We start from the raw sequence: 26450 nt of genomic DNA, 5'->3' as shown, positions 1-26450 counted from the left end.
ATAAATTTGGGCACCACAAAAAAGAAATGAAATCAATATTTAGTAGATGCTCCTTTTGCAGAAATTACAGCCTCTAAACGCTTCCTGTATTCCAATGAGACACTTCCAATGAGAGTCTGTATTCTGGTTGATGGTATTTTGGACCATTCCTCTTTACAAAACACCTCTAGTTCATTCAGGTTTGATGGCTTCCGAGCATGGAAAGCTCTCTTTAACTCACACCACAGATTTACAATTATATTCAGGTCTGGGGACTGGGATGACCATTCCAGAACATTGTACTTGTTCCTCTGCATGAATGCCTTAGTGGATTTTGAGCAGTGTTTAGGGTCGTTGTCTGGTTGAAAAATCCAGTCCTGGCGCAGCTTCAGCTTTGTCACTGATATCTGGACATTGGTCTCCAGAATCTGCTGATACTAAGTGGAATCCATGCGTCCCTCAACTTTGACAAGATTTCCAGTCCCTGCACTGGCCACACAGCCCCACACAGCATGACGGAATCCACCACCATATTTTACTGTAGGTAGCATGTGGTTTTCTTTGAATGGTTTGTTGTTTTTCCTCCATGCATAACGTCCCTTGTTATGCCCAAATAACTCGATTTTAGTTTCATCAGTCCACAGCACCTTATTCCAAAATTAAGCTGGCTTGTCCAAAGGTGCTTTAATATACCTCTGTTTGTGCTGTGGGCAGAGAAAAGGCTTCCTCTGCATCACTCTCGCATACAGCATCTCCTTGTGTAAAGTGCGCCCAATGGTTGAACGATGCACAGGGACAGCAAGATGATGTTGTAGGTCTCTGGTGCTGGTCTGTGGGTTGACTCTGACTGTTCTCACCATTTGTCGCTTCTGTTTATCCGATATTTTTCTTGGTCTGCCACTTCAAGCTTTAACTTGAACTGAGCCTGTGGTCTTCCATTTCCTCTCAATATGTTCCTAACTGTGGAAACAGACAGCTGAAATCTCTGAGACAGCTTTCTGTATCCTTCCCCTAAACCATGATGGTGAACAATCTTTGTCTTCAAGTCATTTGAGAGTTGTTTTGAGTCCCCCATGTTGATACTCTTCAGAGAAAATAAAAGAGAAGGGAAACGTACAATTGACCCCCTTAAATACTCTTTCTCATAATTGGATTCACCTGTGTATGTAGGTCAGGGGTCACTGAGCTTACTAAGCCAATTTCAGTTCCAATAATTAGTTCTTTTTTTTTTTTTTTTTTTTTTTTCACTCAGATGCACACCACATGCGGAAAGCTTGTCAGCTAGGGGCTTATCAGCCTTAAGTGGCTGTATGCCATCGCTGGGTAGTGCTGTCATCATAGTGTTCATATTTCTTATTTTGCTCATAGGTAACTTGATTACATACTCGCCCTTTCGGAGCCCGGTCGTCCCCACACTGAAGACAGCCGCGCCACACCAGCTATTCCTTCTCACCAACCCCAAAACGATGGGCAGTAAATTCCGGCCACTGCATGTGAGCACACACACTCAACTCTCATCCAACCAACTCTTTTTCCACAATCTACCCATTCAAAATTCACAAATACCACACCCTTATCACCAGTCTCTGCTACAGATTGCCCAACCGCCTCGATCCTCACCCGCCCTTATCTCCGACATGTATCTATATTTATGAGTTGTTTAAATACCCTTCTGTGATTACTCGCCAGGTCTTACCACACGGTCCTGCCCATTCACCACCTTCATAAGTCATATCATCTTCCTTCATATCTTGGACTACAGGATACCTGCCACCACACAGCTGGTCCATTCTACAAACCCATTCATCCAGACTTGGGGGAGTTGGTTCTTTCCACTTATCCAGTATCATTCTTTTAGCAACCTTGGAACCCACTTCTTTGATTAGAATACTACCCTTGCATCCACCTGCGTCAGCAAATCCGAAGATAGCTTCTTCTACAGATAGGTCAAAGGTATCGGTTAGTAATTCTTTGCAAAAGAGGGTTATTTCTTCCCAAAAAACTTTAACTATGGGGCATGACCACCACATATGCAGCTCTGTCCCGTCCTCCTGCCCACACCTCCAACAAACCACTTTATGGCTAGTAAATTTCTGGATGCGTGATGGAGTGAGATACCATTTAGCAGTGGTCTTGTACTGGATAAGTTGTAGACTTGTATCCCGTATGGACCAGTTACTCTGCCAAATCTTAGGCCATTTGTGGCTAAGGGTGGGACTAACAGCCGTTTCCCATTTTTTACAATAAATTGGGGTAGAATTATCTATCTCTCCTGGGCTATTAAGTTTATTAAGTTTAGATAAAGCTTTTTCCATTTTTTTGTTAAGCAATATGTGTTTTTCTAGGATATTCAAGTTAAACCTACTTTTCAAATGCACTTTATGCAGGAAACTTCGTGCTTGGGTTAGTCCCCAAGTATTTTTCTGCCCATCATTATATAAGAGGCTAGGTATTTTCAGAGTGTGGTCGCCCCTAAGATTAATAATACGGGTTTCACTACTTATATTATTCTTTATGAACCACGACTTCTTCGCGCCTGGAATAAAGTCTGGGTTGTCCCTCAGTGTAGTCATGGGCGAAAGGCCCGTTTCTTTTTGCCATTTTTGCACAAACCAATAAAAGGTTTTTAGTGTTGGCGTAATCAAAGGATGGTGGGTAGTCGAATATATTTTGTGAATGTTGCTAGGTATCCATGAAAAGATTAAGTCAGGTTTGCCTTCCTCCTTTTCTAATGATGTCCATATTTTGCCTGTTTTATTGGGGGAGGATTCTATCCTCCAGTCAAGAATTCTGGCCAAGTGTATACTTCTATAATAATTCTGGATATTTGGGGCGGCTAGGCCACCTCTCTCTTTCCCTCTGGAGATTAGCTTATAACTTAATCTACGTCTGGACCTACTCCATACAAAATTTTGAAATTTTTTTTGCCAAATTTGGAACCATGAACCCGGGATTGTCACTGGCAAGCTCCGCAATAAAAAAATGAGTTTGGGTAGCACTACCATTTTGATAATACTGATCCTACCAATAATATTAAAACAAGGGCGGTCCCATGACTGAAGTTTACCCTTAAATTCTTTTATAATTTTTGAGAAATTAGCCCCAAAAAGATCCTTAGGGTCTTTTGTGAGGGAGATTCCAAGATAGTTAATCACACGCTCATTCCATTTAAATTTGTTTTTTTGTTTAATTTTATGTACCGTATCAGCTGAACACCCCAAATCTAGAATTGTAGTTTTTTCTTGATTTAGCTTAAAGTTGGAATACAGTGCGAATGTGTTTAAGATTTCCTCACATCTAATAATAGAGTGGATCGGGTCAGTCAGGATTAACAACAGATCATCCGCGTAAGCAAGGACTTTAATCTCAACTTCATTCGTTTTAACACCTTTTACCTGCTCATCAAATTGAATTAATTGAATAACAGCTTCTAGGCTTAAGTTGAATAGCCAAGATGATAGTGGGCAACCCTTTTTATGAAAGACTATACAATGCAGACATTCCAAAGCTCGATAATATAGGGTTTTATTTGGAAAAAATAAACTTACCCAAATTAAATACTATAGACCAAGAATTACTTGGCGCATTAATAAAAGAAAGTGAATTTATAGATACCGTGTCGAAACTCCAGAAGGGAAAAAGCCCTGGTCCTGATGGCTACTGTATAGAGTTTTATCAGTACTTCGCCCCTGTCTTGGCCCCCATCTTCTGTAATATGGTTAATAACGAGGAAGTAGCTGCTACTTTCTCTACAGAGACGAACCGAGCAACCATAACGTTAATCCCAAAGGAAGGGAAATCTAACTTGGATTGTGCAAATTTTAGGCCTATATCACTTCTAAATTGTGATGTCAAGATTTATGCAAAAATCCTGGCAAATAGACTGGGCAGGGTTGCTGATGGAATCCTGGGCAAACAACAGGCAGGTTTCGTCAAAAATAAACAAACCCAAGATAATATCTATGCAGCAATAAACTCGATTCACATATGCAAAAAAAGAGGAGTTGAAGCAATAATGATTGCTGTAGACGCTGAAAAAGCGTTTGACAGACTTTCAAGGGACTTTTTATTCTCAATTCTTGATAGGTTTGGCTTTGGCCTTAATTTTATTAAGAAAATAAAAAGATTATACACGAATCAAAGTGCAGGAGTTAACGTTAATGGACACATATCTGATATTTTTGATACCAATAATTAGTTCTAAAGATCTTGGAATCAATAAAATGACAAATTTATGCACCTGCCTAATTTTGTTTAAACAATTATTGCACACTTTCTGTAAATCCAATAAACTTCATTTCACTTCTCAAATATCACTGTGTGTGTCTCCTATATGATATATTTAACTGACATTTTGTATCGTAACAACCAACGATTTGTACAGGAAAATCTTGACGATTAACAAGGTTGCCCAAACTTTTGGATCCAACTGTATACCTGGCCACCTACCTATACTGAGGGTATTTTTGGGGGGGGCTCACCGCAGCTTTAACGTGCAGTGCAAATTGTCGGGTGCTGTGCGATCGTTCCGATTTGGGGGGGGGGGGGGGTGGTGCATCCTCACAAGTTTACCTCAGGCAGCCAAAAGTGTAGAACTGGCCCTGAGTAGATAGTAGAAATATGACAGAACCCACAGGTTTTGGACCAGCTCATCTCCTCATGGGGGGTTCTCAGTGTTTTATTTAAAAGCACTTAGTGAATGTCATTTGCTCCGTCTAACTTCCAGTAAAGTGTGTGGTGAGCAGGGAGGCTGCCAGCATATTTGTATAAATTCTTTTCAGGGAATGTCTTTATAAAGAATAAAGGCTATGCTGAGAATCCCCCATGAGATGAGCTGGTCCAAAACCTGTTGCTTCTGTCAGATTTCTACTACCTACTGTAAGTGACAGCAACATAGAAGAGAAGTAATTTATGGCTCATTTTATTCTGGAATAAACAAACTTCTTATTTGTAGGTGATTACATGTATTTTACATTTTACACCTTTTCGCTGTAGTGGTCCTTTAAAGTGCAGCATGATAAAAGTAATGCATATACTGATATGAAACGCAGTGCTAGAGATGTCCACTTTCAACCTGGATCTCTACTTAGAGTTAAGAGACCTGGAATATTAGAATAGGGACAGTGCAGATGGTCTAACCTGCATAGAGTGACAAGACAACGGGGACGTTACACCTATGAAAATTGTCACACTAAAATTCAAATGCCTACACAACCTAAGCCCTGGAGACCTGCGTCACACCTCCCACACCCTCAGATCCAAAGGATCCAGTAATTTGACTACCCCAGGGTCCAACTAAAAACCTTTGAAGCCAGAGCCTTGTTATGCTGCTCCTACCCTGTGGAATGCCTTTCCATACTTAATCATGACAGCTCCAACCCTGGACATGTTTAATCAAAGCTGAAAAGCCATCTGTTTAGTCTGGCATTTATGCTCACATAACTTTTCCCCCTGTACACATCACTATGCATGGATCTGAGACAAACTTATGCGCTTTGGGTCCTCAGGGAGAAAATCACTTTACAAATGTGCTATATTTCACCCCTAAATATTGTCTGTAACCTAAATTAATGTTCAGCGCTGCGTAATATGTTGGCGCTTTATAAATACAATAAATAAATAAATAAATACCTGACATTCATTTAAAGAAGCTTTTGTAATGAGAGGGGAAATGTGGTGTTCATACTTCTGGCCTGTAGTTGTCATTGTGATATTACCATGATACTGCTTCAGTATATCTATGCTGTTTCTAGATTTGTTCATTCCTGCTCCTGCCTTTCTGTGTGTACTGGATGCAAAGGCTATCATTCATAAACTTGCTGGCGGTAAGGAGAACCCGTGCGGGAGAATACCGCCGTCGGTAGTTTAGCCTTCTGGGTGGTCATTCATAAAAATTGTGCCTGGTGCGATAGCAGTGCGGAGGTTTTCTGGAGAATGGTGTCGGTAGGCGGTAGGCATGCGGAAACAGAAAAGCTGCCCGATTCCCTCCGTGCGCTGCTCTCTCTTCTGCTGATGTGTGGGAGGTCCGTCCCATTCACTTACAAGTACTCCGCAAGCTTCCCGCTACATCCAGGGGATCGGTAATCCCCATCTGCATACCGCTATGCGGTAATGTTTATGAATGGACATTTTGCTACTTTTTCTGGATAACTGCGTATCAACACCGCACAAGGCGGTAAGTTATCACTCTGCACGGGAATGTCAGCTCCGCATGCGGAAAGAGCCTTTATGAATTGACATTTTGCAATGTGGTCGGTAAAGTCAGCGGTATTAAGCATTTCCGCATGCGGGAATGCTTTATGAATGATAGACAATGCATGGTTTGATCAGAGGTATAGCAAGGGTTTTCAGTGCGTGGGTGGGTGGAGCCAACACCAGCCAAATATATACCCGGGCAATGCCGGGTTATTAGCTAGTGTTTACTAAATATATCTGACAAAGGAATGTAAACAAATGATAATGTTATCACCCCTTTGGATGTGGCCAGTAGCTGCCCATTGAAGTAAGGAGCTTTCCACTGAAGAACAAAGTGCTGTGTTTAACTCGTTGAATGCTGTCCTGCTACAATTTTTTTTTGTGGTAGTAGGTTTTGTGCTGTAAATAATCTTTTAGAGCAAAGGAAATGCAGCGTTTCATACCACTTTAAGAATTTGCCACCTTTTTGGTTTCTTTTTATGGCCTTTTAATGTTTTATTTTCTCAGTACAGGAAGTTTCTGCCCTGTTTGCCTTCCTGATTGCATGTTAGGATTAATTACTTTGGACAGGTGAGGCTCCGGATTACAGGTCTGTCCATCTCGCTAGAAGAGCTTTAGTAGGATATTTGAAGGCCGGTGTCCACTAATACTGCCACCATCACAAGACTGAAAGGTGGGGATACCAAGCCTATGGAAGAGGCTTAAAGGGAATCTGAAGTGAAAATAAACTTATGATATAATGATTTGTATGTGTAGTACAGATAAGAAATAGAACATTAACAGCAGATATATGAGTCTAATATTGTTTCCACTACAGGAAGAGTTAAACGCCAGTTGTTATCTATGCAAAAGAGTTTCACTGATCTCTCCGACTTTAAAAGTCGTAGAGCTCTGTCTTCTGAAGCTTATTATCTCAACTGTCTGTCACTGTATTTTTTTCTGCAGAGGAAAGTTCAAAAGGTCACTGGCCTGCTCTGTGAAATCATTTAGAATGCTGAGTAGTGTGTAAACTGCAAATATTAGAGAATGATGCAATGTTAGAAAAAACAACTATATAACTGAAAATAAAAATATGAGACTATTTTCTTTGCTACTAATGTTCTATTAATTATCCATACTACACAACCAATTCATTATATCATAATTTTTTTTTTCTCGCTTCAGTGTCACTTTAAAGGGAACATGAAGTGAGAGGCTCCCAGTGGTTGCCATATTTATTTCTTTTTAAACAACTCCAGTTGCCTGGCTGTCCTGCCGATCTCTTTGGCTGCAGTAGTGTCTGAATCAAACATCTGAAATGAGCATGCAGCTGATCTAGTTAGACCTCAGTCAGAAATGTAATCTGCATGCTTGTTCAGAGTCTAAGGCTAAACTTATCAGAGGGAGAGGATCAGCAGGACAGCCAGGTAACTTAAAGTGCACTTGAACTCTTGCACAGGAGAGAAGGAAAACATAAAGAAATGCTCCCTGTATGTATTTAGAGAGTTTAACCTGTCTTATTCCCCCTCATCTGTGTCTAATCACAACTGTAATTTGATCTCTCAGCTTTGTCAGCTGGCTGCCTCAGCATAGCAGCTAATTTGTAAACACAGGATGTTAACCCTATGTCTGCTTCCATGAAATCAGGAAGTAGACACACTGCATATGTATTGCAGGAATTGTATCAGCTGTAACAGAGAAATGTTTTTCTGTAAAGGTAATTATGCTGTTGCTTATGTTTTAGAGCAGAGAGGAAGTTCTGAGTTCAGGTCCACTTTATTGGGGCAGGAAGGGTCGGGCATAATGTATGACTTTGGCTGAAGTCTCACTCCATAAACGTTGGACACAGGTCAATTTGAAAGGGTACCTGTATTTACAAACGTAAGGATGAGTACCTTATACAGTATACTCGCGTATAAGCCTAACTTTTACCCCCTCGGCTTATATGCGAGTCAGTGGAGCAGAACGGATGCTGGACCAGGTTTTGTTACTGGCAGAGGAGCATAATGATTGTGCACTAGTGATCCTGCTCCAGCCAGCTACCTCTCTGCTGTGTCTGTGCCCCCCCCATCCCCTGCAACATGGTGTGCAGAGTGCGCTGCTCAGCTCTACCTGTGTCCCCTGGCTTGTGGAGCAGAGCGTGCAAGCAACGTGTCAGCGGTGCAATGATCAGGGATTCTTCCTGTTTGGCAATCGCTGTGTCTCATATCTATGATGCCATCTAGTGGCGTCTTGAGACACAGCTGTGGGGGCACAGCCTTGGGGCACATCTGGCTATGGGGAGGGGGCAGACTTGTACTGGGGGCACATCTGGCTACTGTGGAGGGAGCTTTACTGGGGAGGGGTCTTATATGTGAGTCAATCACGGTTTCCTGGCTTCTGAGGGAACAGTGTGTACCTCGGCTTCTACACGGGTCAGCTTATATGCGAGTATATACGGTATACAGTGCAGTTATATTTGAAGCTATGTACAAGCATGGAGCTTCGCAGTTAAGGACAGAGTGGATAAGTCGGCACTTGTTGTAAACTTCCATTTATTCCAAAGGGTGGTGACACATCATATCAATACAGTGTATCAAAAATAGACATACCATGTACAAAGGCCGTGCGGTGGTGGTGGGTGCTGGGCCAGGGGAGCTCCCCTGGCCCAGCACCCACTACCACCGCACGGCCTTTGTACATGGTATGTCTGGAATAAATGGTAGTTTACAGCAAGTGCCGACTTATCCACTCTGTCCTTAACTGCGCATCTCTTGTATATATTTAAGCCTCAGCACGCTGTCTACACCCAAGGGCAAGTAGGCTGTGTTCCCTGCCATCTCCCTCCTGCACACAGAGAGAGCTGTAGTGCCGACTCTCCTTCCTTTTTCCCGCCTGAAGTTTACCACAAGCATGGAGCTTTACTGATTATCCAGTCTGCCATTAGTCAGTGACACTCCCGCATGCTGGGCTAGGCTGAGCTGCATGTACTGTCCCATGGAGAGGGGAGGGAGAGGAGAGGCACCCGGGGACAAAGCTTTGGGCTGGAAAAATCAGGCCCGGCAGATTGCTTCTCGCCCACATTACGTCAGGCACGAAATATGGGGGATGTCTGTACAGACGTCAGACTGGAGGCCAAGAGACTCATAAAGGACGGTGTGCCCGTCCAGCGCCTGCGCCTGCCTCTAGATAACATCCTCGGCTGTCGGTAACTCTTTTTGTGCATGTTCGGGAGTGATGCATCATGGGAAACCACAGTTGCTCACTTAAAGTTGAATCATTTGAAGGGGGAGCAAGCGTCATCGTGTTCAGCAATGCTGGGAGTTGTAGTTCGGCAAGAATATATAAGCCATGGGAGGGAGGAGCAAGCGTCATTGTGTTCAGCAATGCTTGGAATTGTAGATCGGCAAGAATATATGAGCCATGGGGGGGAGGAGCAAGCGTCATCGTGTTCAGCAATGCTGGGAGTTGTAGTTCGGCAAGAGTACATGAGCCATGGGAGGGAGGAGCAAGCATCATTGTGTTCAGCAATGCTGGGACTTGTAGTTCGGCAAAAGTACATGAGCCATGGGGAGGGGGGCAAGTGTCATTGTGTTCAGCAATGCTGGGAGTTGTAGTTTGGCAAGAGTACATGAGCCATGGGAGGGGGAGGGAAGCGTCATCGTGTTCAGAAATGCTGGGAGTTGTAGTTCGGCAAAAGTACATCAGCCATGGGGGAGAGGTGAGGGCAAGTGTCATTGTGTTTAGCAATGCTGGGAGTTGTAGTTCGGCAAGAGTAGACAAGCCATGGGGGGGTGGGGTGAAGCAAACGTCGTATTCAGCAATGCTGGGAGTTGTAGTTCAGTAAGATAAGAGCAGACAAGCTGTAGTTTGCTCTACAGTAAAAGCCATTTCACTCTCTGCTGCGTTTTTACTTCTGCAAAGAGTTCCCCTCCGAATATTATGTAATTTATCTGGCGGGGGGTCTGGACAATTTGGAAAGATCTCACGAAAGAGTCGTTAAAAATAAACAAGCTGGTTAATGGTTATGCTTTTGTTAAGATATTGTGGCTTTTATACCATTTATATAAAAGCAGTAATTACCTTGGTAAAAACACACACACTATTCACATTGCACAGATATTTAACCTTTAAAGTGAACTTGTCACTTAAAGAGGAACTTTAACCCAGGATTGAACTTTATTCCAATCAGTAGCTGATACCCCCTTTACCAGGAGAAACCTTTACCTTTTCTTGAAAAGATTATCAGGGGAGTCTGTATGGCTGATATTGTGGTGAAACTCCACCCACAGTGTGATGTCATGACCATGATCCTGACAGTTTCCTGTCTGTGAATCTTATTGCATTGTGGGAAATAATGGCTTTTTCCAGCTGCCAAGCAATCAATTTTTCCCTCTGTGCATAAAACTCTCAGTAAGCAAACATTCTGTACAGATCACCTGGCAGAACTAAAGATGTTACCACTAGTGGAACATTTCAGAATGTAAATCAGGGAGAGGAAAGATTTTACAATGGGCAAACACTGACTAAATAATCTATTCATTATGCTATTTCTACTTCAGCTCTACTTTAAATACAAACTTTACTGAATATAGCCTAATGAATAAAAAATTGCTTATATTTAATAGTATAACTTTATAAATGATTTAGTCAGTATTTGCCCGTTGCAAAATCTTTTCTCTCTCCAATTTACATTCTTAAATGTACAGACAGATTTTTCTGTAGTAAAAAAAAGAGAAAATGCTTCTTAGGATTTTCCATTTTGTCTGTGTCTATCTTGAAGCCAATCCTGACATCATTTCCTCCCTTACTCTGTCTGTGTATCATTGCCCGCCCCCCTCCCAGTCTTCAGACACTCCCACCCAGCTCTGCAGTAGAAAGTGCACTGAAAAATATTGGCCAATCAGAGAGGAACAGAGGTGTGGGAGGGGAAAACAGGAGGGAAAGAGGCTTCAGCCAATCAGGCTGCATTAGTTAAGTCTGAGGGGAAAGTAAGGAAGAAAAAAAGAAAACCCAGCATGCCCTGCAACTTCCTCTGTGCGGCACATGTACCAAATAAGAGTCAGGGAAATTGGGGGATGATGTTTTACGGAGAAAAAAAATAAGAGTGATTTTTACCTTTTGGATTGCCTGGGTAGCATCCTTTTTACTTGTTTACCAGATAAAAATAAAGAATTGATTTTTGATTTTATATCAGACAGTTACTCTTTAAAGGACACCCGAGGCGAAAATAAACAAATAAAATAAACAATTGTATCTATCTTCCTTCCCCTAAAAATGACTTTTTAAGATAGTGTACAGTTTTATTTTATGTTTAAATCTACTTTTTAAGTTTTAACTGTTTTATTGTTTTTGCTCAATGACACATTCATTGAAGTATGCCAGAGCTAAAATCTATGAACCACTGACCCCTTTTTTCTCTTTCCTGCTCTCAGAAGCCATTTCTGCTAGGAAAGTGTTTTATAGTTGGAATTTCTTCTCAGTGAGGGTCACACTGTAGTCACTTCCTGACTGAGTCAGGACTGAGTCAGTCACTTACATACCTGATCTTTAACTATTTCAGACAGAGAAAGAAAAAAGGAACACAGGCAAGTTATTTGTGTGCTAGGCACTGTACATACACATGTCTATCTCACATATCACGTCACATGTCACTTCGGGTATCCTTTAAAGGGAACCTAAAGCAAATGAAAAAAAAAACAACAAAATACAGTTTAACTTACCTTGGGCGTCTTCCAGCCTCCTGCAGCCCCTCTGAGCCCCCACGATGCCTCTCTTTCGGCCGGGCGATAGCCACTGCGTGCACGTGTCCTCAATAGTACTTCCGTCACTGGAAGTGTTCTGTGCATGTGCAGTAGAGATTTTCCTATACTGGGCATGTGCAGAGCTGTCCTGTCCACAGGAGTGCGATCAGGAGTTGAACGAACTGGTGCCGTGAATCCAGAAGAAAGATGGCCGCTGCGTATAAAAGGAACATCATGGAGTGATGTCACAGGCACAGGGTAGCTGCAGGGGGCTGGTTGAAGCCCCAGATAAGTTAACCTCTCTTAGCAGTAACCCCAAGTCAGGGTCAAGTAAGAAATCTGCAGCTCAGAGGGGTAACCCTGAGCAGGATCCACGGAAGGTGTCTAATGTGCAGGCAACCCCGTTTCTAGGGGCGTGCGGCCACCCTGAGCGCTAAGGGGGGGGGGGGGTGGGGTGTTGCACCGTGATGGATGTGGGAGCTGTGGGGAAGGGCGGCCCGATTTCTCCCTCTTTTACTCTCCCCGGGGCCGCCCTCCGTGCTCCCCCCCCTGCTGCAGATTTGGCGCAGGGAAGCGCTGTATAGAGCAACTCAACTCCTTGCCGTTCCAATCGCCACTCGCTTGCCGCTGGTCTCTGCATAGCCGCTGATACACGCTCTACTTCATGCAAATCACGCAACCTATGTTAGAGGCACCTACCTATCTAACCTATACCGGGGGCACCTGCCCATCTAACCTATACTGGGGGCAAGTATACTGGCTACCTATACTGGAGGCACCTACCTGGCTAACCTATACTGGGGCAATTATACTGGCTACCTTTACTGGGGCACCTATGCCTGGCTAACCTATACTGCGGGCACCTATACCTGGCTCCACGAGGGGGGGGGGATTTGGTTGGGGTGTAATTTTTACACCTTCGGCCTGGATGCAATTTAGCATAAAAACTGCCCTGTGCAAGGCTGCCGCAGATCTATCTAGCCTAGCGGTATGATTTTTTAGGGTCTAATAGCATGTGAAAAAAATTACACCACTTTCAGACACTAAAATCCAGAAATAATCATAACGCTAGGGAGGTTAAACAGTTTTTTTTATCTTGTTTACTTTAGGCTGGCTTTTGTATACTTCATAATCGGCTTTTGAAGATTGCAAAATAAATTGGAAATATTTCTGAAAGAGTGGAGTCCTGTCCAGACCTGTTTGTGCTGGGGTGCTATGAAGAAATGATCAGTAGGGTGAGGAACAGATAGACGAGGATGTATTTGGCTGAAGCAAGAGTTGAGGTTAGGGTTAGGCTATGATGAGGGGTTAGATATTGGTCTGAGGATGTGGAGTTACCAGAAAAACATTATATGTGTCTAGTTGTCAACCAGTCAATCGCTGCTCTATTCTGTAGTTATGCACTATACACCTCCTAAATTAACCTTATCCAGAAACCACATTGCTTCATCACTGTCTGAATCAAAAATTCTAAAACGCTTTATTTGTATAAAAATATATCAGCTCCAACTCAAAAACATATCTCACATCTGACCTTTTCTCACTCAAGACACAACTAGAATGCTATTACATGCTCTTATAATATCTCGTCTGGACTACTGCAACATACTACTTTGTGGACTACCATCTACCAGACTGGCCTCACTCCAGTCGGTACAGAACTCAGCTGCTCATCTCATTCATCTTTCTTCTCTATCTTCCCTTGCTGCTCTCTGTCAAGCCAATTAACTAGAGGATCCAGTTCAAACTCCTAACCTACAAAGCTCTCCACAATCTCTCTCCCCGGTACATATCCTCACTAGTTTCCGGATACCAACCCAACCGCAATCTCAGATCTGCACACGATCTTCTGTTGTCCTCCTCTAGAATCACCTCCTCACATTCACATTTACAAGATTTTGCACGCGCTTCACCCCTCCTCTGGAATGCCCTCCCCCAACACTTCCATCACTCGCCAACCTTTGTTACCTTTAGGCTAGATTCACAGTGGGACGTTGCGTTTTGATGCCACGTTAAAGTCGCACCGCAAGCTTACAACGCAACGCGCCCAAAAAGTGGCAACGCAGCGTTACCGTCGCATACAGCAGATACAGTAAAAAATACAGGCAATGCAAAGTATGCTTCCAAGTCATTACTGAGCATGTGCAAACAGTCCAACGCAGCTAATAAAGTGTATAACGCACTGCATGCAGTACTTTTACTTAACGTGCAGCGTTAGTCACTAACGCAACGTGTGCACTGTGAACAGGGCATTGATTTTTCATTGCAGTGAGTTATTCTGCGTTAAATGCTGTTTTAACGTGCGACTTTAACGTCCCACTGTGAACTTAGCCTGAAACACTCTCTAAAAACTCACTTGTTCCGAAAAGCATATGCGCTACCTTAGGCCATTTCCCTTTGTCCATAGACCAAATCGCACTCCTACTAGATATCCTAAAACACACTGCCTCTATGTGTTTGCTGTATACTATCCCTCCTCCTGTCTCCCCCCCCATTCCCTTTAGATTGTAAGCCCGCAAGGGCAGGGCTCTCTCCCCCTTTTGTGTCTTGGTAACCATTATACATTTTATTCATCATGTTACTTTTATCACTGTCATTACCAATTCTGTATCTTGTATCGTTTTTTTGTATTTTGTCACTAATTATGTATCTTGTATATTTGTGTATACCATTGTCTGTATGTACCCCATGTTTGTTTCTTACTTTGTACAGCGCCACGGAATATGTTGGCGCTTTATAAATCAATAATAATAAGCTCATGTTCCTTACTAGCATGCATTTTTTACAGATAGCTTGGCGACTTCTTTCTAAGCTGTACTTGAACTTTTCCAATTGAAAAGAAACCTGGCACACAGGTGGTACAAAGTCACCATGATAAAAAGAAACTTAATCAGAGGCTGCCTTCAATTAAAAAAAAAATCATTAAAATATAAAAAAAAAATAAAAAAACGCTTGTCAAAAGAATTTGTAGTGCTACAGATACAGTTATACCGTTTCCATTGGTCACTGAAACTCATTACTTTATTAAAGGACCAGTAGGAAGTCTTAGAAGGTGGAAAGGTTGGAAACAAGTTTGACTTTTACAGGAAAAGGTAAACTGACTCCATATCCAAGTACTGGAAGGATCCTCCTCCTCCCCCCCCCCCCCCCCCCACGTTAGAGGCGGTCAGTCTAGGATTCAATATACAGTATTTACAGGTTGGAGCTTCCTACTGCTAAATTGCAGGATACCATGCTAAGGTTCTCAGAAGTATGGGACGCTGTTACTTTCCCCTCTTCTTAAAGATGGTGTGATCAGCTATGACTGGCATCTGTATTCACACGATCCATAGCTTTTGCTGTGTCTTCTGTGTTCTCTTTACTAAATATTTTCTTTCTTTTATTCCTCCTTCTTTTTCTTCTTTCTCTCGACTCTCTTTTTTACTCAGTAGAGTTAAAAGTATTGAAAAAATTGTTAGGAAGGTACAAAAATGAATGGAAATACGCACCAATAAAATAATACTTTACACTCAAACTGAAAAATTCTTTGAACTTTATGTACCGTATATCCCGGCGTATAAGACAACTGGGCGTATAAGACGACCCCCCAACTTTTCCAGTTAAAATATAGAGTCGATGTATAAGACTACCCCTCTTCCAATGCACACCAAATAAAAATTAAAAAACATCATATACTGGTGCTATGTATGAACAGATGCTGGTTCTGTACTGTATGTGGTACCCAGTATATAACAGTATACAGGGGATTGACTGGTTGGATTGGTCAGCTCTCCCTCTTCCTAAGTGGATTAGTCGGCTCTCCTTGTCTACCTGTTTATCAGAGCGGTATGGAAGACTAGATCGGGTTGTGCCCATAAAACATGCCTCTTTCACCCTTCTGGCCCGCCCTTGTATCCTGTTTACCACCTCCTTCTCTGCCTCTCAGATCTCACACGTGCCCCTACGCCACATCACTACAGTCCTCAGCAGCGAGATCTGAGAGGCAGTAACAGGATTGGGCGTATCACCCGGCATCAATGACACCCGGCGTATAAGACGACCCCTGACTTTGCAGAAGATTTTCAAGGGTTAAAAAGTAGTCTTATACGCCAGTTAAAGTTAAATAAGGCTCCTAACCCTGGAATCTGCCCATTATCTCCCCCCTAGTCCTACGTGCCCCGCATTTCACACACACCACAGGCATGCCTAGATTAATAATACATTTCTATGATGCATACATCGGCTTTCTTGAGTGGAGTTCAAAACATCATTATAAAAAGTTCACTCCCGTTCAAGGCCAGTGTTTGACCAAACACAATGCAGGTGAATCATATGCCAATGCAAAAGAAGTGGCATAGAGAGCCCAATATAGTGTAGTATGTACCGGTGAATGAATGATAATTAAAGAGTTCAAAAGTATACTCACAAACCACGGTTACCTCATAGGCAACAACTGTATAGGCAGATGTGGGGATTAGACCTGTCCCCACTCAGGATTAAGAAGTAGCTCTCTGTAGATAGGAAAAAGGGAGTATACCCCTCCACCGTGGGTGGATACAAGTATTCTGAAATGTACAGAGGCACCAAAAGTATAAAATAGGCTAAAATAGTTAAAAATGCGTGGAAGGCAGCGGTGGACTTACCTCCTAAAAGCACACACAAAACTGTCAATTTCAACAGGCATAAATGTATTGATAGACTCCACAAAGTGTTTGCAACGCATTTCACAGGTATAGTCCTGCTTCTTCAGGCAATAAAAAAAAGGGGAGTATATACCGGTAACTGAAAACCAGAGACAAAGGGGTTGCATCAGAACCATATGCTGTCCTTAATCATAAGACTTGTTCTCATACTGCATGCTGAGACATCATAAACTTTTATTCACAAAGTGGTGCTAACAGTTAGCACCCTGGTGAAAAGCCCCTCACTCAGTTTAGGCGTGATAAGTTTAGGCATGATAAGTTTAGGCGTGATAAGTTTAGGCGTGATAAGTTTAGGTGTGATAAGTTTAGGTGTGATAAGTTTAGGCATGATAAGTTTAAGCACCCACTGGGTTAGCACCGCAGTGCACAGCTGATCAAAATTTTTGCGCTAGCAAAGTCTGGTGCACTTCGCATAGAGTTTAATGGCGCTGCTTTGCGTGCGGGACTTTGCACGCTATCTACACTTATCTAAACTTATCATGCCTAAACTTATCACGCCTAAACTGGCTTTTCACCAGCGTGGTGCAATGGTTATCACGCCTAAAGTCTCTAACTGGGTTAGCACCACTTTGTGAATCAAGCGCGATGTGTGCTATTTTTGTAGTATTTAATGGTAAAAACTTTTATGTGTGCTAATGCAGTCCAGGCCAGAAGTAAATAGGTTTAATAGTTGTGTGCTGAGGTAGCCCAATCAGAACAGAAAACGTTCGCGCATTGATATTGACCCTTGGCAAACGGTTTCTCTTTGTTTTACAATATATACGGTATACCTTGTTGTTTTCCGTAAAACTTATCGGACATCAATGTCTAATAAGCATGACGAGCGGACAAAGTTATCTATTATTTGTAAGTCACTAATAGAAATGGGGGAAAAAAGGAAAAGGCGGAAAAGGCAAGCTGAGTGTATTTCGTTATCCATCTATTTCTATGGAACTGCTGATCATCTTGACAGGTGGTGTTCACTGAACATTACCTGATAATTGGGTGTTTCGAGGCCGTCCTCATTTGTGACTAGTAAGGGCGGAGCCTGCCGTATAGCGTTCTGCAGACATGACAGGTTCTCTTGTACTCTGTCCGCGTTCCGTGTATTTGAATGTTCTGTACCTATGGTCAGCACGCCTCTAACTCTCTTATGTCTTTTTTTCCCCCCGCAGATTATCACCTCGCTCGTTCTCGGAGGAAAAGCGTCCCAGGAGGAAAACAGCACAGCATGGACGCCCCTCCCGCCGCCCCCTTCCGACCGTCGGTGAGTGTGGCTGGTCCTATGATGATGAATGTACATAGTCTGACATCAGGCCCAATAATCTCCAATGGGTAGATATTGGTGGTACTCCATTCACCGCAGTTTCTTGTTACAACCAGCTGGGGGCGACCTAGAGCTTTCCTTCATGGTTTTGGAAAATTTCCCATTTGCCTGCTCTGGGTCAGCGCAGTTTCTAGGCTAAATTGCACCCAGGGCGAGGGTGTAAAAATCGCGCCCACTTCCCACCCCCCATCGACTTGCGAACCCTTACTTTTTAGCGTAGAAACACACTAGGCAGAATCGCATATGCGGTTTCCATAGCACATAGTGGAAAACACATATGCGATTCTGCCTAGTGTGTTACTACCCTCAGGGACAATTACACAGCCACAAGTAGATTTGCCTACTTACTAGTGACTAGCCGCTTATCTAGGAGGAAGCAGGGACCAGGAGAACACACAGGTGAATAGAGCCCTGGCTAGCTGACTCCTCCATGGGCGCAGAGCACCGACAGCCTGCAGTACTGCTACAGGACATCAGGTGTCATCAAGCGATGGTGACATGATGATGACTTGACGCCCAGGAGGAGTCAAGGAAGGTGATCGCACTGGTGTTTTTCCTTCTTCTATTTGACTGCACCGCATGTCACCAGCTCCCATATAGGTTATGTCCTTCTGCCTGCGCCCCCCTACTTCTACTTGCCGGTCTCCGCCCAGGACGGTCGCCACGCCCGCACTGCCCAAGAAACGGCCCTGCTCTGGGTGTCACCTCTCCTTGTGTACAGAAGCATTCTGGGGTTACCGTTGTGTTTGTAGTACTCCAGTACCAGGCCTAAGGGGGTAGGCTTTGAATTTTGAATTAACCCGGGAGCTTTAAAGTCTCTTGGCCCTCAAACTACATGGAAGTGTTAAAACTGGCCAGCTATTGGCCAATCAAAATTGGATTCATGTATGCACCTTAAAGGACAGGTGTGAGGTTAAAAAAACAAACAGGATCTACTTACCTGAGGCTTCCTCCAACCCCTGGCAGCCTATCTGTCCCTCGCCACAGCACCGATGTCTCCGGATCCCCTCCGTGGCAGAAGCCGACCTCGCCAGGTCGGAATCCTCTGCGCCTGCACGAGCATGCGGCCGCCCCGCTCCCACAGCCTGGAGCGTTCTGCGCAGGCACTGAAGATGCCGACCTGGCGAGGTCGGCACCTGCAATGGAGGGGATCCCAGGATACCAGAGCTGCAACAAGGGACAGATAGGCTGCTAGGGGCTGGAGGAAGCCCCAGGGAAGTAGATCTTATTTTTTTATTAGCTCACACCTGTCCTTTACAGGAGTTCCGAGGAGAAAAAGTATATACAGTAATTGCACTTACCTGTCATCCTAATGCCATCCTGACACCGACTACGTCCACTGTCCCCCTACCCCGTACTAGGCCTTTGACCCATCCTTTAAAGGGAACCTAAACTGAGAAGGATATTATTTCTCCTTTCAAAATAATACCAGTTGCCTGACTTCTCTGCTGATACTCTGCCTCTAATACTTTTCTCCTGGCAGACTCAAAGCGCCAGAGCTGCAGCCACTAGGGCGCGCTCTGTAGGCAGTAGCAGTGTTAGGAAGTCTTGCCCAAGGTCTCCTACTGAATAGGTGCTGGCTTACTGAACAGGAAGAGCCGAGATTTAAACCCAGGTCTCCTGTGTCAGAGGCGGAGCCATTAACCAGTACACTATCCAGCCACTACAATATATATAAAGCAAGGTGGTCGTCAGGGATGGGCCAAGTTGCTATTGTTGTCTAGGACCCTATTTACCTTGATCCATCTCAGAGTGGCACAATCCCAGGCAATGGAGGGGTTCGTAGATGACCCCGCCCCCACATCTGTCACTTCTCCAGCCTGGTGACGGTCCACTTGTATGGGCAGTTTTGCTGGCTTGCCCAGTTTCTATATTTAGCGCACTTTCAAAAAAATAAACAGCCGTGTTTAAACCGACAAGTGTTAAATGAATATTTATGCGGTATTAATGAGATGCGCGGACGAGATGCCTCTCTCCCACATGTAACCACTTATAGTCAGGGATCCTCTGGAGGATAACATGCATCTGCAACCGCCAGCAGCTCCTCGCCTATAAACACCGGCAGCAAGGCTGGTTCTAGACTTTCTGCTGCCTGAGGCAAATTAGTGAGGTTGCGCCCCCCGATTTGGAGTGATCGCACAGCACCTGACAATTTCTACCATGCATTATAGCCGCAGTGTGACCAAAAAAAATAAATAAATCACCCTCGATGTAGGTAGGTAGCTAGGTACAGGTGCCTCCAGTATAGGTACTCAAGTATAGGTGCCCTCTGTATAGGAAGCCAAGTATAGGTGCCCCCAGTATAAGTAGCCAGGTATAGGTGCCCCCTGTATAGGTAACTCACTCATCTTCTCCTTCTGTGCCTCTCCAACACTTCTCCTGTTCCACGCTCACTCATCTTCTCCTTCTGTGACTCTCCACCACTCCTGTTCCATGCTCACTCATCCTCTCCTTCGGTGCCTCTCCACCGCTCCTTCTGTTCCACGCTCAGTCATCCTCTCCTTCTGTGACTCTCCACCACTCCTTCTGTTCCACGCTCACTCATCCTCTCCTTCTGTGACTTTCCACCGCTCCTTCTGTTCCACGCTCACTCATCCTCTCCTTCTGTGCCTCTCCACTGCTCCTTCTGTTCCACGCTCACTCATCTTCTCCTTCTGTGACTCTTCACCGCTCCTTCTGTTCCACGCTCACTCATCTTCTTCTATGACTCTCCACCTCTCCACCTGTTCCACGCTCATTCATCTTCTCCTTCTGTGACTCTCCACCGCTCCTTCTGTTCCACACTCACTCATCTTCTCCTTCTGTGCCTCTCCACCACTCCTTCTGTTCCACGCTCACTCATCCTCTCCTTCTGTGCCTCTCCACTGCTCCTTCTGTTCCACGCTCACTCATCCTCTCCTTCTGTGCCTCTTCACCGCTCCTTCTGTTCCATGCTCACACATCCTCGCCTTCTGTGCCTCTCCACCGCTCCTTCTGTTCCACGCTCACTCATCCTCTCCTTCTGTGCCTCTCCACTGCTCTTTCTGTTCCACGCTCACTCATCTTCTCCTTCTATGACTCTGCACCGCTCCTTCTGTTCCACGCTCACTCATCTTCTCCTTTTGTGACTCTCCACCACTCCTTCTGTTCCACGCTCACTCATCCTCTCCTTCTGTGCCTCTCCACCGCTCCTTCTGTTCCATGCTCACTCATCCTCTCCTTCTGTGCCTCTCCACTGCTCCTTCTGTTCCACGCTCACTCATCCTCTCCTTCTGTGCCTCTCCACTGCTCCTTCTGTTCCACGCTCACTCATCTTCTCCTTCTATGACTCTGCACCGCTCCTTCTGTTCCACGCTCGCTCATCTTCTCCTTTTGTGACTCTCCACCGCTCCTCCTGTTCCACGCTAACTCATCGTCTCCTTCTGTGACTCTCCACCGCTCCTTCTGTTCCACGCTCACTCATCCTCTCCTTCTATGACTCTCCACCACTCCTTCTGTTCCACGCTCACTCATCATCTCCTTCTGTGCCTCTCCACCGCTCCTTCTGTTCCACGCTCACTCACTCTCTCCTTCTGTGCCTCTCCACCGCTCCTTCTGTTCCACGCTCACTCATCCTTTCCTTCTGTGACTCTCCACCACTAAATAAAAATCTTTTGTCATATACAAGGATTTCGTTATTGAGGTAAGCCACCTCATATTATTTCCTCGATTTTAAGCTGTTTTAGATGCTTTTTTTTTAACCAGGGCCCCTCTTTGCCTCTAATTGTGCATAGCTATACCCCCAAACAATCTGTGTTTGAGGGGTGGTGACAGACCACCTGTGGGTGCCCCACAGTGGACACCTGTCCCTTCTTTTTCAAGGAGAGCGACCACATCCAGGTCCCGGCTGGGACTACCCCGAGTGGAGTCGGGTTTATGGTCTCCACCTGCTTCCTACGGTTGGTTGCCCTTGCAACCTCCTTTTGTGAGTAGTAATTTATTGAAATTCCTTTTTTCAATTGCATACTAATATACTACGCTATTGGCCTCCCGTAATTTGTCTCCTATATATTTTTCCCTGCAAGGTGCTGAGACACCCCCACTACACTACTTTCCTTCTGTGACTCTCCACCACTCCTTCTGTTCCACGCTCACTCCTCTTCTCCTTCTGTGACTCTCCACTGCTCCTTCTGTTCCACGCTCACTCATCCTCTCCTTCCGTGACTCTTCACCACTCCTTCTGTTCCACGCTCACTCCTCTTCTCCTTCTGTGACTCACCACCGCTCATTCTGTTCCACACTCACTCATCTTCTCCTTCTGTGACTCTCTACCGCTCCTTCTGTTCCACACTCACTTATCCTCTCCTTCTGTGACTCTTCACCACTCCTTCTGTTCCACGCTCACTCCTCTTCTCCTTCTGTGACTATCCACCGCTCCTTCTGTTCCACGCTCACTCATCCTCTCCTTCCGCGACTCTCCACCACTCCTTCTGTTCCACGCTCACTCATCCTCTCCTTCTTTGCCTCTCCACCGCTCCTTCTGTTCCACGCTCACTTATCCTCTCCTTCTGTGCCTCTCCACCGCTCCTTCTGTTCCACACTCACTTATCCTCTCCTTCTGTGACTCTTCACCACTCCTTCTGTTCCACGCTCACTCCTCTTCTCCTTCTGTGACTATCCACCGCTCCTCCTGTTCCACGCTAACTCATCGTCTCCTTCTGTGACTCTCCACGGCTCCTTCTGTTCCACGCTCACTCATCCTCTCCTTCTATGACTCTCCACCGCTCCTTCTGTTCCACGCTCACTCACTCTCTCCTTCTGTGCCTCTCCACCGCTCCTTCTGTTCCACGCTCACTCACTCTCTCCTTCTGTGCCTCTCCACCGCTCCTTCTGTTCCACGCTCACTCATCCTCTCCTTCTGTGCCTCTCCACCGCTCCTTCTGTTCCACGCTCACTCATCCTCTCCTTCTGTTACTCTCCACCACTCCTTCTGTTCCATGCTCATTCATCTTCTCCTTCTGTTCCTCTCCACCGCTCCTTCTGTTCCATGCTTACTTCTCTTCTCCTTCTGTGCCTCTCCACCGCTCCTTCTGTTCCACGCTCGCTCATCTTCTCCTTTTGTGACTCTCCACCGCTCCTCCTGTTCCACGCTAACTCATCGTCTCCTTCTGTGACTCTCCACGGCTCCTTCTGTTCCACGCTCACTCATCCTCTCCTTCTATGACTCTCCACCGCTCCTTCTGTTCCACGCTCACTCATCCTCTCCTTCTGTGCCTCTCCACCGCTCCTTCTGTTCCACGCTCACTCACTCTCTCCTTCTGTGCCTCTCCACCGCTCCTTCTGTTCCACACTCACTCATCCTCTCCTTCTGTGCCTCTCCACCGCTCCTTCTGTTCCACGCTCACTCATCCTCTCCTTCTGTTACTCTCCACCACTCCTTCTGTTCCATGCTCATTCATCTTCTCCTTCTGTTCCTCTCCACCGCTCCTTCTGTTCCATGCTTACTTCTCTTCTCCTTCTGTGCCTCTCCACCGCTCCTTCTGTTCCATGCTCACTTATCTTCTCCTTCTGTTACTCTCCACCACTCCTTCTGTTCCACGCTCACTCATCCTCTCCTTGTGTGCCTCTCCACCGCTCTTTCTGTTCCACGCTCACTCATCCTCTCCATCTGTTACTCTCCACCGCTCCACCTGTTCCACGCTCACTCTTCTTCTCCTTCTGTTACTCTCCACCACTCCTTCTGTTCCATGCTCATTCATCTTCTCCTTCTGTGCCTCTCCATCGCTCCTTCTGTTCCACGCTTACTCATCCTCTCCTTCTGTGACTCTCCACCGCTCCTTCTGTTCCACGCTCACTCATCCTCTCCTTCTATGACTCTGCACCGCTCCTTCTGTTCCACGCTCACTCATCTTCTCCTTCTGTGACTCTCCACCACTCCTTCTGTTCCACGCTCACTCATCCTCTCCTTCTGTGCCTCTCCACTGCTCCTTCTGTTCCACGCTCACTCATCTTCTCCTTCTATGACTCTGCACCGCTCCTTCTGTTCCACGCTCACTCATCTTCTCCTTTTGTGACTCTCCACCACTCCTTCTGTTCCACGCTCACTCATCCTCTCCTTCTGTGCCTCTCCACCGCTCCTTCTGTTCCATGCCCACTCATCCTCTCCTTCTGTGCCTCTCCACCGCTCCTTCTGTTCCACGCTCACTCATCCTCTCCTTCTGTGCCTCTCCACTGCTCCTTCGGTTCCACGCTCACTCATCTTCTCCTTCTATGACTCTGCACCGCTCCTTCTGTTCCACGCTCGCTCATCTTCTCCTTTTGTGACTCTCCACCGCTCCTCCCGTTCCACGCTAACTCATCGTCTCCTTCTGTGACTCTCCACGGCTCCTTCTGTTCCACGCTCACTCATCCTCTCCTTCTATGACTCTCCACCGCTCCTTCTGTTCCACGCTCACTCATCCTCTCCTTCTGTGCCTCTCCACCGCTCCTTCTGTTCCACGCTCACTCACTCTCTCCTTCTGTGCCTCTCCACCGCTCCTTCTGTTCCACGCTCACTCATCCTTTCCTTCTGTGCCTCTCCACCACTAAATAAAAATCTTTTGTCATATACAAGGATTTCGTTATTGAGGTAAGCCACCTCATATTATTTCCTCGATTTTAAGCTGTTTTAGATGCTTTTTTTTTTTTAACCAGGGCCCCTCTTTGCCTCTAATTGTGCATAGCTATACCCCCAAACAATCTGTGTTTGAGGGGTGGTGACAGACCACCTGTGGGTGCCCCACAGTGGACACCTGTCCCTACTTTTTCAAGGAGAGCGACCACATCCAGGTCCCGGCTGGGACTACCCCGAGTGGAGTCGGGTTTATGGTCTCCACCTGCTTCCTACGGTTGGTTGCCTTTGCAACCTCCTTTTGTGAGTAGTAATTTATTGAAATTCCTTTTTTCAATTGCATACTAATATACTACGCTATTGGCCTCCCGTATTTGTCTCCTATATATTTTTCCCTGCAAGGTGCTGAGACACCCCCACTACACTACTTTCCTTCTGTGACTCTCCACCACTCCTTCTGTTCCACGCTCACTCCTCTTCTCCTTCTGTGACTCTCCACTGCTCCTTCTGTTCCACGCTCACTCATCCTCTCCTTCCGCGACTCTCCACCACTCCTTCTGTTCCACGCTCACTCCTCTTCTCCTTCTGTGACTCACCACCGCTCATTCTGTTCCACACTCACTCATCTTCTCCTTCTGTGACTCTCTACCGCTCCTTCTGTTCCACACTCACTTATCCTCTCCTTCTGTGACTCTCCACCACTCCTTCTGTTCCACATTCACTTATCCTCTCCTTCTGTTCCTCTCCACCGCTCCTTCTGTTCCACGCTTACTTCTCTTCTCCTTCTGTGCCTCTCCACCGCTCCTTCTGTTCCATGCTCACTCATCTTCTCCTTCTGTTACTCTCCACCACTCCTTCTGTTCCACGCTCACTCATCCTCTCCTTGTGTGCCTCTCCACCGCTCTTTCTGTTCCACGCTCACTCATCCTCTCCTTGTGTGCCTCTCCACCGCTCTTTCTGTTCCACGCTCACTCATCTTCTCCTTCTGTGCCTCTCCACCGCTCTTTCTGTTCCACGCTCACTCATCTTCTCCTTCTGTGACTCTCCACCGCTCCTTCTGTTCCATGCTCACTCTTCTTCTCCTTCTGTTACTCTCCACCACTCCTTCTGTTCCACGCTCACTCATCCTCTCCTTCTGTGCCTCTCCACCGCTCCTTCTGTTCCACGCTCACTCATCCTCTCCTTCTGTTACTCTCCAACACTCCTTCTGTTCCATGCTCATACATCTTCTCCTTCTGTGCCTCTCCATCGCTCCTTCTGTTCCACGCTTACTCATCCTCTCCTTCTGTGACTCTCCACCGCTCCTTCTGTTCCACGCTCACTCATCCTCTCCTTCTGTTACTCTCCAACACTCCTTCTGTTCCATGCTTATTCATCTTCTCCTTCTGTGCCTCTCCATCGCTCCTTCTGTTCCACGCTTACTCATCCTCTCCTTCTGTGACTCTCCACCACTCCTTCTGTTCCACGCTCCCTCATCTTCTCTTTCTGTGACTCTCCACTGCTCCTTCTGTTCCACGCTCACTCATCTTCTCCTTCTGTGACTCTCCACCGATTCTCCTGTTCCACGCTCACTCATCTTCTCCTTCTTTCCTCAGCAGGGTTTCTTGAGTCGTCGTTTGAAGAGCTCCATAAAGAGGACAAAGAGTCAGCCCAAGCTAGACAGGACCAGCAGCTTCCGGCAGATCCTCCCGCGTTTCCGCAGTGCTGACCATGACAGGTGAGAAGACCATCCATCTTTGTGCAACTTTCCAGCATACTCACCTACTGAGCTGCCAGTGGTCAGGACACAACGGTCCTGGAGCCTTCTTCCTTTCCAGCTTTTCAACCTCGTTCACTCAACAATATCTTGTCCAATATTTTGGTAGTAAGTTATACTCACAAGACTGGGTTGCTGAGGGAAGCAACCGCTCTTAGGAGCATGGGAGGAGGTACCATCCCCACTCGGCCTTGTGGATACAGAAATATTCATATACCCCTATTGCCATGCATACTCCCGGTGTTCCTGTGTACTGTTTCTC

General features: G+C 45.6%; 1 protein-coding gene across 10 annotated transcripts in view; it reads left to right on the top strand.

Annotated features, from left to right (window-relative positions):
- The window catches only part of SYNGAP1 (synaptic Ras GTPase activating protein 1), a 401820-nt gene that overhangs the window by 246692 nt on the left and 128678 nt on the right, over positions 1–26450 (top strand). For 9 of the 10 annotated variants that reach the window (XM_068250154.1, XM_068250155.1, XM_068250160.1 and 6 more), the window contains 2 exons: positions 17713–17804; positions 26028–26149. In XM_068250154.1, coding sequence (XP_068106255.1) covers positions 17713–17804; positions 26028–26149 — 214 coding nt within the window. The remainder of the gene's footprint in view (positions 1–17712; positions 17805–26027; positions 26150–26450) is intronic. The other variant, XM_068250158.1, reaches the window with a different exon arrangement.

Source organism: Hyperolius riggenbachi, chromosome 8 (assembly GCF_040937935.1).
Source record: "Hyperolius riggenbachi isolate aHypRig1 chromosome 8, aHypRig1.pri, whole genome shotgun sequence".
Taxonomy (NCBI): Eukaryota; Metazoa; Chordata; class Amphibia; order Anura; family Hyperoliidae; genus Hyperolius; species Hyperolius riggenbachi.
The sequence above is the reverse complement of the archived record's forward strand: the minus strand, read 5'-3'. Positions and strand labels throughout refer to the sequence as shown.